The sequence below is a fragment of the Chelon labrosus genome (genome assembly GCF_963514085.1).
Source record: "Chelon labrosus genome assembly, chromosome: 20".
NCBI lineage: Eukaryota > Metazoa > Chordata > Actinopteri > Mugiliformes > Mugilidae > Chelon > Chelon labrosus.
The window spans coordinates 11,489,990-11,504,631 of NC_140353.1; the positions used below are offsets into that span (position 1 = coordinate 11,489,990).

Consider the following 14,642-nt stretch of genomic DNA (forward strand, 5'->3'; position numbering starts at 1 on the left):
ATGTGGTTATATTGTAAAGCAAAACTCGTGTGGTACTGGTCCTATAAGGCTCTTTTAATCATAGGGCTCAGCTTATAATACAAAGAAATGTGTATTAAAAGCTAGGGAAGTTTCAATATAGGTAGAAGAAACAAACAAAACCAACAAATTAAATGGAATGTTCGATTCTGAAGCGTTTCCAAGGTGTTAACGGTTGCCCTGGAAACACTTTAAAATCAAACATTTACTGCACAAAATAAGGAGCCCAGAAAACTACAGCATAGAGCAGCGGTGGGTAAGTGCTACACCTCTCATGTGGAAGAATTGGTTTCCATATCAGATGTTATCTCCAGTTACGTCTCCGGAGGCTCACCACAGCTGCCTGTGACACATTTACTTTTGACACCAAACGCCACCACTGTTCGTGTGTGTGTGTGTGTGTTTTTTAGCTAACGCGAGCATGCCTAGCACATCAGGGAGAGGCGACCTGCCGCCGACGAAAACAATAATCGTCTACAGGAACGGGGATGCTTTCTTCCCCGGGAGGAAGGTCGTGGTGAATACGAGGCAGGTGGTGACCTTTGACAACTTTTTGACCTCTCTGACCAAAGGGATTGAGGCTCCGTTTGGCGCCGTCAGGAAGCTGTACACTCCCGGACAGGGCAGCAAAGTGCAGCATTTTGATGATCTGAAACACGGGGGTGTGTATGTTGCAGCCGGAAATGAGCACTTTAAGAAGCTGGAGTAAGTATCATGTTGTCAGGTGTGCGTCTGGTCTGGCTGTGTGTGGGTTTGTAATATAACTGGAGGCTTTTACCAAGGATGAGTCACCGTTTGTGGCTTGTATGGTCTATTCAGTTAAAGGGTTTTCGGATTTTATTTCTTCTTTTGTTGGGTGGAAATTAATAGGTTCTATCTTATATGTCAGCTTCTCAAGTGCTTAAAGGATGAATATCCCACATTTGCTTTAGACTCTGCTTTCTGTGGGGTTAAATGGGACGTCCCAACACGATATTACTCCTGTCTAGTTGGCATAATGTTACCTTTTTTTCTGTTAAACTAGTTTTGTACTATTTTATTTGAATTAGTTCAAATAAACACATCTAGAAATAGCTTCTATATATCTGTATGGACTATCAGGAGCTAGATACACGATCAGGCATAACATTATGACCACCGACAGAATATGAAATCACTGACTATCTTATGACAATTCGATGCTCTGCTGGGAAACTTTTGGACCTGGCATCCAAATTCACAAGATCCCAAACTGATCAAGTATCTGTTGGATGCATTGGAACAAGCCTGATCCACAGAGGCCCCTCACCTCAACCCGTAGGACCAAAAGGCCCCCACTAATAACATTGTGTTTTGTGTCAGACACCATAGGACACCCTGAGAAGGCCCATGTCCATTTTCTGATGAGTCACAACTAGGAAGGTGGTCATAATGTTATGCCTGATCGGTGTATGTTTCCATGTAGCACCCGAAACCTCATTTGAATTGCCCTTGATTGTTTTAATGCCTTCTAGCTACTGTGAGATATCAACCAAGAAACCACAGAGCAGGAAAACAGAACAGGTAAGACCAGTTTTGTTCTGTTTTTGACCCAAGACTTCAAGCTTTTATTTTTTATGTGCCGTACCATTTCGTATGTGACCAAAAGCCTGAAGGGTCATGCTGAGACCAAAGCAGCCGCATCATTAGTACACTGAAAAATACTTCATTATTCTTTGCAAAACTTCCAGATCCTTCCAGTTGTCCACAGCAGAATTATAGTTTCTGCTCGCTGGAAGAGAACTACCGACGAGTCCTGCACGATAAAGTGAGTATTGATTTTGAACCGGACGCGATGCAAAAAAAAGAATAATCTTCTCTCCTGTGTTGTGGGAATAGAGGAAACATGTTTTTTTTTTTCTCTGCAATCTTTGTTTCACAGTGTCTTCACCAACGGAGACGTGCTGGTGCCCCCAGCTCGGATACGCATCCCTAAGTACACTCTTAGGAGCTGGGAAAATGTTTTGGCCATGGTGACGGAGAAAGTGCGTCTACGCACTGGCGCCGTTTTCAGGTAATGTCTGATATCAGTAAATTAGGAACCATGCAGCATTTAGAATTTCTTGTTACTGGAAGACTGTTTTAATGGAGTTTTAAACATGAATCGATGAATCAAGCATTATTAGACCCACACTGAAAACACTCACAGTAGGTACAGTTGAAGCAATCACTATATGTTGCATTATGGCGGTATTTTCCAGGCTCTGCACATTAGATGGAAGGCCTGTCTGCGGCCCCTCCGAACTGGCGAACAACCAGCACTATGTTGCAGTCGGTGCAGAGAAGTTTAAAGCTCTCCCATATGACCAGCGCGTCCCTTGCAGGGATTTAGTCAGAGAAAACAACATCACCGAAAGGTACGTATAAATTAAACACTAGATTCTTATTTTGTTGTGGACAGAAAAGAGAAAAATGTGTTTGTCAATATTGGTTTTCCCTTTCCTTCCCCGCAGCCAGGACATCCTGCCTGCTATTAGAAACAAAAGACATTCAAAGGATGTGGTGAGTTGATGCTGCTTTCTGGAGTTGGATGCTCTTTGCCAGCTGGCTGTTTCACTTTCTCCCGTCATGCTTAACATTTTATTCCATAAATTCCCTCTAGTTTATTGCTGTAACACCTCGGCAGAATCACTGTTGAACAGCGTATCTTTGCACACACAGCATTTCAATTAACATTTCCCACGTGAGAGACTTGTTGTGGGGGCGCAATTCGTTATGAAACAGCACTATCATCAATCACTGTCTGCAGGAGGCATTGAGTTACCGTAGCTTTCCACTTTGATGGGTAATCCCCACAGAGACAGGCTGGCCCACTTGATCAAGTGCAGTGAGCCTCATAGACAGATCATATGCACCAGGGGGACTTCACTCACTGAAAAAAAAAAGAAGAAGAAAAAAAAAAGAAGAAAAAATCTCTCATTCAAACCAGAACCGGGACAATTTGTTTTGTGATTAAGTAGACAGTAAAATGCTTTGAATCCATATGAGGATTGCGCCGGTGCGGGCCGCGAGACGAACGCCGGATCGGCACGGTGGAGATGAGAACATGCTCACTCAGCAGGTTGAGGTGGAGATGGGGGGCCTCCTTGGAGAGATGCGTCTGACATCTGATTTTTCTAACCATGAAAGATGACAATGCTGTGGCAGATGCCAATTTTTTTTTAGATAGAGAAAAATGTCCCTTATCTCTGGCTGCATCTGTGGTTGACTACCTTAAGATGAATATTTATCAGTAATACATTAGAATGCTTTACAGTCCCGGTGCTTTTCTAAGGTCTCGTCATCTTAGCAGAAATCCGGGGATCAAACGCAAGATGAAAATGACATCAGACTTTGTTTAACTGATGCATTACAGACCCGCAGTCTTTGCCATTTCACTTGGCACCATGAGGTGGAGACAGAGACAGAAGTATGGCGTGTTTTGCATCCACCAGCTCATTGTAGTATTAGTCATTCACTAGACATGATGCTGCCGCATTTTACTTCCCCTACCTCTGTGTCTGATCCCTCATGAATCTGTAAACACGATGTGACCAGTTAATAAGGACCTTTCAGAGGGGGAAGATACATGTGACAAAAATTACCCCCCCTCCGTCTTGATCTGTCAGCTGTTTAGCCCAGTGATTACGCATACATTTATAGGGTCGCGTCCATCATTAATTTCAGTTTGACCTCACAAAACAACAGCAGTCCGGTTTCAAACGCCTATAAAAACATCCCTTTAAAGGTGCCCAGTGAGGCTGCGTAAAATGTAACCTTGCTCGTGCAACCTCACTGCATGGGAACGGCGTCTGTCCTGTCCTGGTCTGTGTGCACCGCCGAATGGGACATCTGGCGTGGAGCAGCCACCGACTAAACTGACGGCTCTGCAGAGTGTAGTGCCGGAGCTCTCCTGCGTGCACCGCGCTCCCCCGTTGGAAGCGGAGCGTATATGCTGAGTTAGGCGTTCGCAGACATGATGAGGTAGAAACTTTTGAGGTAGACATAGCATAAAAGAGAAGATTAATAGGGTTGAGGGGAATGCCAAAAAAAAAAAGGAGGAAAAGAGAATAATTGTGTGCATCAAGCTACGTGCTTTCACATTATAGTAATCATAATGAGCTGTACTTCACACAAAGCGCCGTGTGAAAAGAGCTCTGAAGGGCTGCCTAAACCTTTAATAGCTGCACTCGCTGACATCGGTGATGATTTGCCGCTGCTCCCCGCTTCCCCGCTTTTCATGGATGATCTCATTGGTTGGAGGAAGCAGCAATGCCTCGAGGAAAACTTTACCCCCTCGCTGCTGCTGCTGCCAGCGTGTCTGCTCACCCAGGACCCGGCCCTGGGAGTGGCTCCTACTGATACCACTGTCTAAGGCCGGAGGCTGGTCAGTGCAATTGCTTGGGACCCCCCCCCCCCTTTTTCCCCTGGCTATCATATCACACTGTCCTCTTGTTGACTCCTGTTCCCTGCCACTTGAGAGGGCCACAGATTACTTGCCGCTCGGGCCCCCCTGAGCCCCCTTCACGCTAACTCTCTCTTTCTCTCTGCGTCTCTCTCTCTCTCTCTCTGGGGCCTCCTGATACACACAGTTGTCTGCTCCCACAGGACATGGTACTGTAGATATGTAATGTAGAACGAGAGGCTGGATGACCTCAGCTTTTTCCGCCGCTGTGTTTCCAGCTGCACTGTGCTCTCCCGGCTCAGCGGCAGCCCTCCTCGTCCTCTGCTGTTCTCCTCCTCTGCGCCCTCCTCGCCACCCTCCCCGAGCGAGACAGCCCTGATTCAGCTTTGTTGATTTAAATATCATCTATTTGCATCCCACCGCCGCTGCCGCCGACAACGGAAAAGCAAGCTATTCAATTTTTGATCGGCCAGATGGATTCGGATTCTGAACTTTGTCGAGAACTTGTTTCGCACATCGGTTGAGGTTGCGGAATTAACAGCTTACCGATGCGACAGTGACACATCTTCCTCTTTTTTTTTTTTGGCTTTGATCTCATGTGGCCGTGGACGATCCGGCGCTGGGACGTGAACTCTGTTTCAACTCTCCTTCAGCAAACGCACCAAGAAAACTTCACTCCTCTTTTGTTGCTTTATCTTTCTCCCTCGGCCCCGCAAACGGCGGTAGAAATTAAAAAGAATACCAACAGACTTTGCCTCTGCATTAAAGAAAGCAAACAAGTGAAGAAACAACACTGCTATTCCCCCGACTCCGTGTTAGTGAGCTTGCAAACACCACTGCTAGAAGTGTATTCTGGTGGAAGCCTGAGATCACTACACTATCCCCCGAGCCAGCCCAGGGATCCTGCAGTAAAGAGCACTGTAGCTGAAAAGAAACATTAAGTCTGCTCCCTCACCCGCTCTGTGTGTCTGTGTCTCTCAGTCTCTGTGAGGGAGACATATCTTACCTTGCTACCTACAGAGAGGATGAGGAGACGGTGAGGAGAAAATTGCCTTTTGTGGAAGCATTAATTCAGATGTGTACCCTGCTGTCTGAACATCACACTGAACTCTCCCCACTGCTCCCTCTCTTTCTTCCTCTCCTCTTCCACTCTCGCTCCTTCGCTCTCCCACCACGCAACAGAGCCCCAGACCTCCTTTTTTTTTTTCCCCTCCCTCCCCTTCTCCATCAATAACCTTCTGCTGTCTGCTGCCGAGGAATAAGTTATTCCCTGCAACTCCCTCCCTTTCCCTTTAAGCTTGTTTGGATTTTCATTGTTTGATCTGGCTTGATAAATAAGACAAATGCAGTTAGAAATTCATGGCTGCCCCGTTTCATCAATAAATGATTAGTTTGCCACGCTCCCCGGTGATTGATAGGTTGTGCACGGGATGTATTGGAACCAGATGAATTCAATACAGTAGGAGTCACGGGGGAGCTGCAAAACATATCAGCTCATGAAAAATTGAGGTCAACGGAAAATGTAAAAAATAAAAAAAATAAAAAGCGGAAAGAGAGGAGAAACAAGTTTTCCATGTCATGTTTTTTTTTTTTTTTCCTTCTTCCTCTTTACAAAACAAAAAAGTCAGTGATGAATCACGGGCAAATCTGAGGAAATATGCCATAAAGTGTGCCCCTGCTTTCTCCTCTCTTTTGTCTCACTGAGTAGTTCGCTCACACGGGCTGGAGAGAGGACCTTGAGCACACAGCCAGGGGCCAGATGAAGAAACACACAGGCAAGCAGGAGAGAACCAAACAACAGAGGCAGGTGTCCAGAAACCCAGTTCTCTTCTCGACAGGGGGTAAGCAGGGCACTCTCTCTCTCTCTCTCTCTCCTTCTCTTTCTTTCTGTCTCCAGCAACCCCATATTTTTTTCCTGAATCACCTTCTTTCTTGCTATAGTGATAGAAAGAAACCTGTTGCCCTTTGAAGACTAGTCTGGTTTACAGTGTGGGTGCATGTGTATAGGCGTTGATTTCACTTTACTGTACATTCCTCCGTCTGTAAAGAGACATGAGCCCAGTGTGTGTTGGGAATACATAAAATCCACCACTAGGCAGGTGAAGGAGCTTTCCTAGGATTCTCGACTTGTACGTTAAAATCCAGACGAAACTCAGCTGCCTGCTTTTTGAAAGTAGCCCTTTCGCGTGAATATTAAACAGAACAAGGCTTCAAACTCCATGCCATGGGGGCCTAAGCTGTAAAAGATTTGAACTGGGCCGTCTGGCTGATTATATGTGTCGAGAAAGCCTTGTTAACTATGTAGGGGAAAACAAAACGCGCTGTCTCTCTCTTGGTGTGGGAATCAAAATGGTAATGAGTTATTAATTATAAGCATCGCTGACAAAGGATCATAAAGTGACAGATATTCCTATAAACTTGCCTAGTTTTTTAAGAATGCAGCAGTTTAAAAGGGATACTCTGTATATCATTAATCAGTGGTAGCTCTGGCTTTGATTTTCTTTATCTAGTTATGCAGTAGTTTCGGGGCAGTTGGTTTTACATGCACCGATCAGCCACAAAATTGAAACCACTGATAGGAGAAGTAAATAACATTAACCACAATTCGATGTTCTGCTGGGAGATCTTTGGACCTGGCATTCATGTGGATGTTACTTAGACATGTACCACCCACCTAGACCGGACCAGGCACCCCCACCCCATAGCAATGACACTCCTTGATGGCAGCAGCCATCCCCAGCAGGATGCAGCCTGACACAGACACACACACAAAAACGACTTAGGAGCAACTCAAAAAAACATGAAAAACATCGCAAGGTGTTGACCTGGCCTCCAAATTCACTAGATCCCAAAATGATCATGTATCTGTGGGATGATCCACAGAGGCCCATAGTACCCAAAAGCCCCCCCACTAACAACACCCTGTTGCCAGACACCACAGGACACCCTCAGAAGGCCCATGTTTTGGAGGCACAAGGGAGACCTACACAATATTAGGCAGGTGGTCATAATGTTATGCTTGATCGACAGTAGTTTACTACACGGAAACCATCTGAAAAGCTGTCCTTGGAAACTTGAACTTTCAAAACTATTCTTGGCAGGTGATTGGACGAACCATCACTGTGTTTAGGTACTGTCTGATCATCACTGCTTTGAAAGCTTTGAAAGCTTTCATGTAGTCTCGCTGTCTCTCTAAGAAAAATTTGGAAAGACCCTGTGTTTACACAGCAAGTGACAAAGTTATAAAATGGTCCAAGCCTGGCAAGCAACATTGTCCCTGAGTTGTCATTGAAGAGTTGCTCGAGTGCACATTTATGTTGTAACCGCCACCCTCTGCCAGGCTGCATTCTTTTTCTCAATGTCTGCAAAAAAACAAAACGGGCAGAGTCAAATAGTACTGGAAACTGGCTAACTTGAAAGACGAATATGTTTTTTCTGCCGTTTTTCGGACGAACCAAACCAAATATTTTGGTGAGGTAGAAGTGGAGCTGGTGAAACAAACAGATGATTGGCTGTCACGTCCCTGCATCACTGGGGCGCTGAAAAAACTTAAAGCCAGCTCAAGTTTGATTTGTTGCAGTGACAATGGTTGAGTTTGTAGGTTTACCATTGAAACATAGTTTTGGCATTTGCTATTTAACCAGTGAAGTGACCGTTCACATACCCAACCATGGCCATAGCATTCAGTTTTATCCGCACAGGATGTCAATCGGTCTGCACCACAAATGCCCCTTTGTGTGCTGCCATGGGACTTTACTACGGAAAAAACGTATTTATGGTCGTCGACGGCGAGAATAATTTTTTGATCCCATTTAATTGTATCATCATATCTGAGACTGAGAGATTGATGTATAATAGGCGGTCTAGGCTTCTGCTAGAGCGATAGCCCAGATGCTACGCACACACGTCATGGCAACGCAGACCGCTTGGTAGTAGCGTATTTCCGCTTTAGTATGTCCGGATGCATCTCCGTCTCCGCAATTTTCTAACTGACTGTTGGATCAACAAAGATGGAACACATCGAGGAGAGGTTAGGAGGAGGTTCGGAGATACAAACATTTGTGTGACTCGTCTTTGGCGAAACATTGGCGAGACTTTCAGTCGCCATTGCTGAAAGTGAAGCAGGAAGTAGAAACAAAAATTAATCTGACTGGCAAACAATACACAGCACCGACTAGTGCCTGTGTGGTGTTTGTACAGAGCGAGCCAGACTGACGAGGCACAGGTATAAATGGATTTCAACAGCGTAGGTTACGTGCATAGGTTACGGCATCTATGTCCTACAGTACTCTAAATGAGCCTTAAGACTGTGAAGATACATAAGTAGATGGACTTTATAACCAATTGATAGTGTAGATGGATACAGTAGATAGTCAATGGTACCTCTGATGAAAAGTTGACAGCCATGTTGGTTTTGACGTGTTTTTTGACTTGCAAAATAGTTTTTAAAATGAAATAAAAACCGTGTTTGTAATTCATGGCATGATTCTGAAGGGTCAAAACATTATTTGTCTCAAGCCATTGACTTCTATTAATATTTTCTCCAAACTGAGGTACCACTGTGTGTACCTGAAGGGGCGGGACTTTGTCTCTTTTATAGCTTGAAGACTGGCAAAATGCGTATAATCTAGTGGTGTCAAATGGATCCAGCAGAGTAAAGTTTGACTTGCAAAACAAGTCCTATACCCTATATACTGACCATAACCTTACTGTCACCATTGGAATCATGGCATCCCTTCATATGTTACAACTGACCTGTCATGGTTAAACAGAAGTAACTTTTTAACTTTCACCTGTTGGGATTACCATGCTGCTGTCGTCTTTTACTTAGACCAGAGTAAAGTTTCCTTCCTACATTTTGGAATTATTTCTCTAATTCAGAATTTTATACAACACCACAATCGTCCCTGGACATTGTTTAAAGGTACATTTCACATCTTCTTTTGTAACTGAATCACCTCTTAGAGGTTTTAATACAGGCCAACATCATCTGGTAAAGGATTCTGCTTTTCTTTGATCACTTTTCCCTTTTTGTATCATACGTGAGAAATATAACCATAGGTCATTCTTGACTGAAAAATAATAATACAACTTTTCCTAATTACCGCTTTGAGCTAAACATAGGAACCAAATGTGTGTTTCTATACATTGTTTCTTTATCTTAACTGTGATTAATCTACTATGCAAGGCTATCTATTATTTAAATTAAATTACTTAAGGCAACTGAAGTAGATTCAAGCCCAATTGTGTGTTTCATTATTCACATTCCGGCCCGTATCAGATCTTGCAGCCGCAGACAAAAGGGAATTTGTTTACAAGGGAGAAACAGTGTGACGTTACCATATGAGCTATTCCCCACATGCATCAGGAGCAACCTGTCACTGTCGAGATCTAACCCCGGACTGAAAGTTCACGCTGGCTGGCCATATTTGTGGCAGGGCAGCTGTGGCTTTCAGTGGCCCTTTCGTCTGTGGGACCGCTCTAAATAAATAAATGGCTTGACAGCAACATTGATCTCTCGTGAAGTTGAACAGGGGAGGAAAAGGGAGAGGACAGGAGGGCAGTGAGGGATGGAGAGGTACAGAGGGAAAGAGAGCGTGCAGGAGAATGAGCCGGCGACTGCCAGCAGATGAGGTAATTGTGATTAATCACTTTTCTCAGAGGGCAGCGTGTTCAATGCACAAAACAAAAGGAGTGAGATGGCGGGAGCAGCGGAGGTGCAGGAAGACCGCCAGCTGAAGGTGGACCTGCCGATTGATCAGGTAAAACACAATCCCATGCTGCACTGCAGCCTGATGAGGTCTTTAGCATGCAGTCTTTGAACGGCTCGGCCCGTTTATCAGTCAGGAAGTAACAATTGATTCTTCACAATATCGCCGTAGATAAGCATACAGTCCATAAGAACTTTGCAGCAAATCTTGATGAAGTTGATGAAGGGTTGGATGAGAAAACATGTCTGCAGACATTAGGCTACTCTCCCATTTTCCTTGCATCAAACTTTACCTTTGTGTGTTTCTCAGCTTCAAACTGAATTGGGAATCAGCTCCTACCGCACAATTACATTGTCTGCTCAGAATAAGGCTCATGAATGCTCAGTAGAACAAGCTACATAAATATATAAATGTTGAAAAATCAATACTGCGGTAGAGTACAGTGTAAGCCAAAGGGGATTTTGGTCTTTTTTTTTTGTTGTTTGTTTTTTTTTCCACTCCCTGCAGGTTGAGGCCAAGATAGTTGAAGAGGAGTACGAAGATGGGAGTTCTGTGAGTTTCTGCAAGGCCTCCCTCCATGATTCAGATGCTCTGCACATGTCTCCGTGTGCAGCTTCCGGGAAGGAAGTAAGGATGCTTTTTTAAAAGTTTCATGGAGTTGCTGTTTCACATCCATTTCGTTTTCGGCTTATTATTATGTCCAATTTTCTCATTTGCTTTTGGATTAGGTGACACAAAAAAGGTTCAATGGCGCAACCGGCAATTATAGTAAACACCATTTCCATAATTGTGAGAGGGTCACAGATCTGTATCCAGCAACTGTACTTTCATCTGATATGTGTGTGTAACCTGTTTTCGTTCTGTCTCTGTGGTTCTCTCTGTGTGTTGTGTATTTACCAGCACAGCTTTTCTGCAGGGCAATGGGAGTCAATAAAGGGTACAAGACGCAGTACTGATACTGCAGACGCAGGAATAAAGACACCTGCGCCCCAGGTACAACTGTATGTGGAGTGATTGTTGAGAGTTCAGTCGCAGTCGCGGGGACTCTGCAGTAGATCACAGCAACATGCATATGCAGAGGCCCATAAAAATATGCGGCTGTGTTTGATGTCTGTCCTTTACTCCGGTTATTATGCGCATTCGCGGTGATGAAGTGGGGCTGAGCTGTGTATACAGATGTTTTTGCATGGATCTGTGGTTCCCAGAAATTACACTCATTTAAATACACTTATTTTGCCCTAATAATCCTCCAGGGACGGCGATATGAAGCCGTGTAACTGTGATGAATGCTCACAATAGTTGGGTGATATTACTATTCCCGGCAATTTCATTCGGCTTTGAAATGAGAAGATATTGAGTCTTATTTAAGCAATCAATAACCTCGAACATTTCGTTTTAATGAAAACTATAATTTCAGGCAGTGGCAATTACACCATCGGGGAATGTTTTGGTGTGGTGATGATTTTGCTGCCGTATGCACTTTTGCAATAAAGATATTCTTATCGGGATAATTATTGACTTCTGAGGGCCAGTTATGACCTTGGCTAAAGACCCCATCAATAGCTTAATTCATTACTTATCGCTTTTTGTCTTGCGCGAATGTTGCTGATTCAGATTGGCTATGGATTGCAGGGAATGACCATTAGATAATGGGAAATAATAATAATAATAATAATAATCTCTGCACGGACTCAGCTGCTTTTTGCAACAAACGCGTTGCCAAGCAGTTTTTGATTTGCCAGCCAATGCAAACTGACATAAGAGTGTTGGTTTGTTTCACAGTCCTTCATGTTTCATCAGGGATTACAGTATCTTTAAATGTTGTTGTCAGACCAGAAATAGTAGTTCTGCAGGTGAGACGCTCCTAACTTAAAGTCTAATCATCTTTCACGCGTTGCTCTCCTCTTTTCCCTTTGAGGCCAAACAGACTGTCGCTGTCTCGTTGTCGGCAACCTCATCATTTAAAGGGCTGTGAATAATAATGAGACATAACTGCGCCGCTATGACTCATACTTTGAGCCGAGTTCAGACAGATTTCCTCCCACTCCGGCGCTCATATGTGCTTGTGAAATGCCCCGTGTACTCTGTATACGTGCGCGCATATAGCAGATATTGATGGCCAAATTCAATTACATGATTACATTTTCAGCTGAAGCTTTAAATGATTTATTGCATCGGATTTAAATAGCGAATACATTTACAGACAGTGCACCGGTGAGGCGGAGGTGGCGCGCGCGATATTGACCTGTGCGGTCCGGGCCAAATAAAGAATAACGAGATTCAGCATCTCTGCCAAGTGGAGATGTCCGCCGAGAGTGAAAGCAGGCGGCCTCGGCGGTAGAGAACAAAGAATGACGGGCTAAAGCTTGATGCACATTTATCAAAGCTTTTCTTTTAATGACTTGACTGACTTTTGTTGGGCCCTGCGAAGGTTGGCTTTTCCTTTAGAGTGCACTCCGTTAAGGAGCCGATTGATTTCGTGACGCCGTGCTCCGTCTGTGTTGCGGATGTCGTGCGGCTTGAGGAAAACGCGGACAAGGGTGGATGTGTGCTCACCGGCGTGGCATTGTGTTTACTACTATCATTTGTTTTGATTTAACAATATCGGCTGATTTATCAACCAGTCAGCTAAGCATTTTTTCTTAATTAATATTGTTAGAAATGCCAATGCGACGAGGGATGTTTGATCAATCGTCTTCCTCTTCGTAAGAATTTGGTGATAAAAAATCGAATCGTTATTGACCGCCGCATTGATCCATTCCTTTTCTTTTCCGATGCGAGTTCATTTCATTTGTCTTTCATCTGTTTTTCCATGCTCCTATTCCCCGAAGCTTAGGTTAGCCATTTCAAAGGCCTTAGTCTACCCATGCAAGGTCAACCATAATCAACTCTAGACAATGTCACCGCCTTGCTTTTCCAGAGAGCCAGGCAGAGGAAGACGACTCCTCTGGGCTTTTAAGGACCTGCTGCATTATACCATTCAATTACTGTTCATTAGACAGTGTACAGCCATTAATCAGACGGAGATGTTCTGCTAGTCCTCAGCGGGGACAATGAGCTGGGGAAATTTATTCCCGGCTTCCTGTATGGACCACTGTTTAGCGGTTTGGAGTGCGCTGGAGCTTTCAGTACGGAGACACCCCAGACTGAGCCGGTGCTCAAGCAGTGAAGTTCCTCACTTCACGCGGCCTCGTCTTTGAATTTTAAGAAACATAGGCTCTGGCAGAGATTTACTGCACATGCGGGAGAGTATTACGAATCTGATATATCACTGAAAGGGGTGAAAGCCGGCAGATTTACTGATTGGAGGTGCATATGCATCGAATGTGACTAGATGATGATATGAGAAACTGATTTATGTTTTCCAGGAGGCTAAAGAGAAGGAGGAGTCTTCTGGGCTCGGCAGAATGCGGTCACGGATGTCCCGGTTTTTCAAGGGTAGGTTCATCAAAGCGTAAAGCCCGGTAGTAGCTCACTGGCGGCACCGGCGGCAGCGGCCCCTGCGTTCCCCTCCGCAGCACCTAATGCAACCATAAAGAGACCGCTAATACACTCCGCATTACCAGTCCCTCTATCGCATCGCATGTCACCGGATCCGCAACTATACCTCTCAACATCTGGGAGAGCTTTATGTCGTGCTTTATGGAGACCATCTGGTTGAGTGTTTTTTTTTTTTTTTTTTTGCCTCTCCAATCTCAGATGACTTATTCCAGTATTAAAGGCACCTGCACATCAAGGTGTGCCATGCTGAGAGCCTGGAATTGTTCCCCCCACTCTTTATATTTCTCATGTTGTTTGCAATTTGGAACCACTTGGACAAGAATACGAGGGATATGCACTACGTTGCAGTGGAAATATATTTTTTCTCCCTCCATGGCTTCTTGTTTTTAAGTAGAATTGTATGGTCTTGTTATTACTGATCTGGAGAAGAAGAAAATAAGTGCTATAAACTTTTGATTACGGGGAGAAAGGATAACAACCCAAACCAGAGCAATGATGCAAACTTTACACTCTCCGTTGTTAGGGAATGTGCCTTTCGCTTGGTTCAGGCAATTTCATTCTAATTGCCGACAAAACATAGGCTTCGGCTGTGAGGCCCGTTCAGTGATTCCCCCAGCATCCGCTATTGTCCCTTGTGAAAATTCCAATGCAGGCTAAATGGAACGGGATGCGGAGCCCTGCAGGTGGTTATCAGTGCCTGCCCTTCAATCTGAGGCCGGCTCTGTCGGAGTGACACCAGGAAAATCACTGCATCCTGCGCTAACAGCAGGCACCTTACCTCACTCACGCGTCACCCGTGCTATCAAGAAAGTACATAAACGCACTCGCATGCGTTCGCGCATATGCAGTTATCGACTATAACAGGCAGCAGTTTATATTGAACGTTTCTCTTCTACAACTGCCCATGATTTTTGCGTACGCACATGTATTCTCTTTCAATTATCTTCGCTTTGATAGCAGTAGACGCCGAGATGCAGACTTATGCTCTCCAGCGCTGGCTATGGCGTCCC

The 14,642-nt window shown here is 44.6% G+C and overlaps 1 protein-coding gene across 1 annotated transcript; it reads left to right on the forward strand.

The window, feature by feature from the left end:
* Positions 1-415: 415 nt before the first annotated feature.
* Positions 416-14,218, forward strand: dcdc2c (doublecortin domain containing 2C). Its single transcript, XM_084569190.1, has 10 exons — positions 416-723; positions 1,512-1,560; positions 1,728-1,804; positions 1,919-2,050; positions 2,238-2,393; positions 2,490-2,538; positions 6,129-6,261; positions 10,082-10,182; positions 10,639-10,758; positions 13,500-14,218. Exons 1-10 carry the CDS (start codon positions 440-442, stop codon positions 13,587-13,589), a joined length of 1,191 nt encoding a protein of 396 aa, XP_084425316.1. The 5' UTR covers positions 416-439; the 3' UTR covers positions 13,590-14,218.
* Positions 14,219-14,642: the final 424 nt, after the last annotated feature.

Bases quoted from the DNA above. Each gene is read 5' to 3' on its own strand.
- dcdc2c (XM_084569190.1), top strand. From the start codon at position 440: ATGCCTAGCACATCAGGGAGAGGCGACCTGCCGCCGACGAAAACAATA. The intron at 2,051-2,237 runs GTAATGTCTGAT...GGTATTTTCCAG, and splicing joins CGCACTGGCGCCGTTTTCAG to GCTCTGCACATTAGATGGAA. The intron at 6,262-10,081 runs GTAAGCAGGGCA...CACTTTTCTCAG, and splicing joins AGTTCTCTTCTCGACAGGGG to AGGGCAGCGTGTTCAATGCA.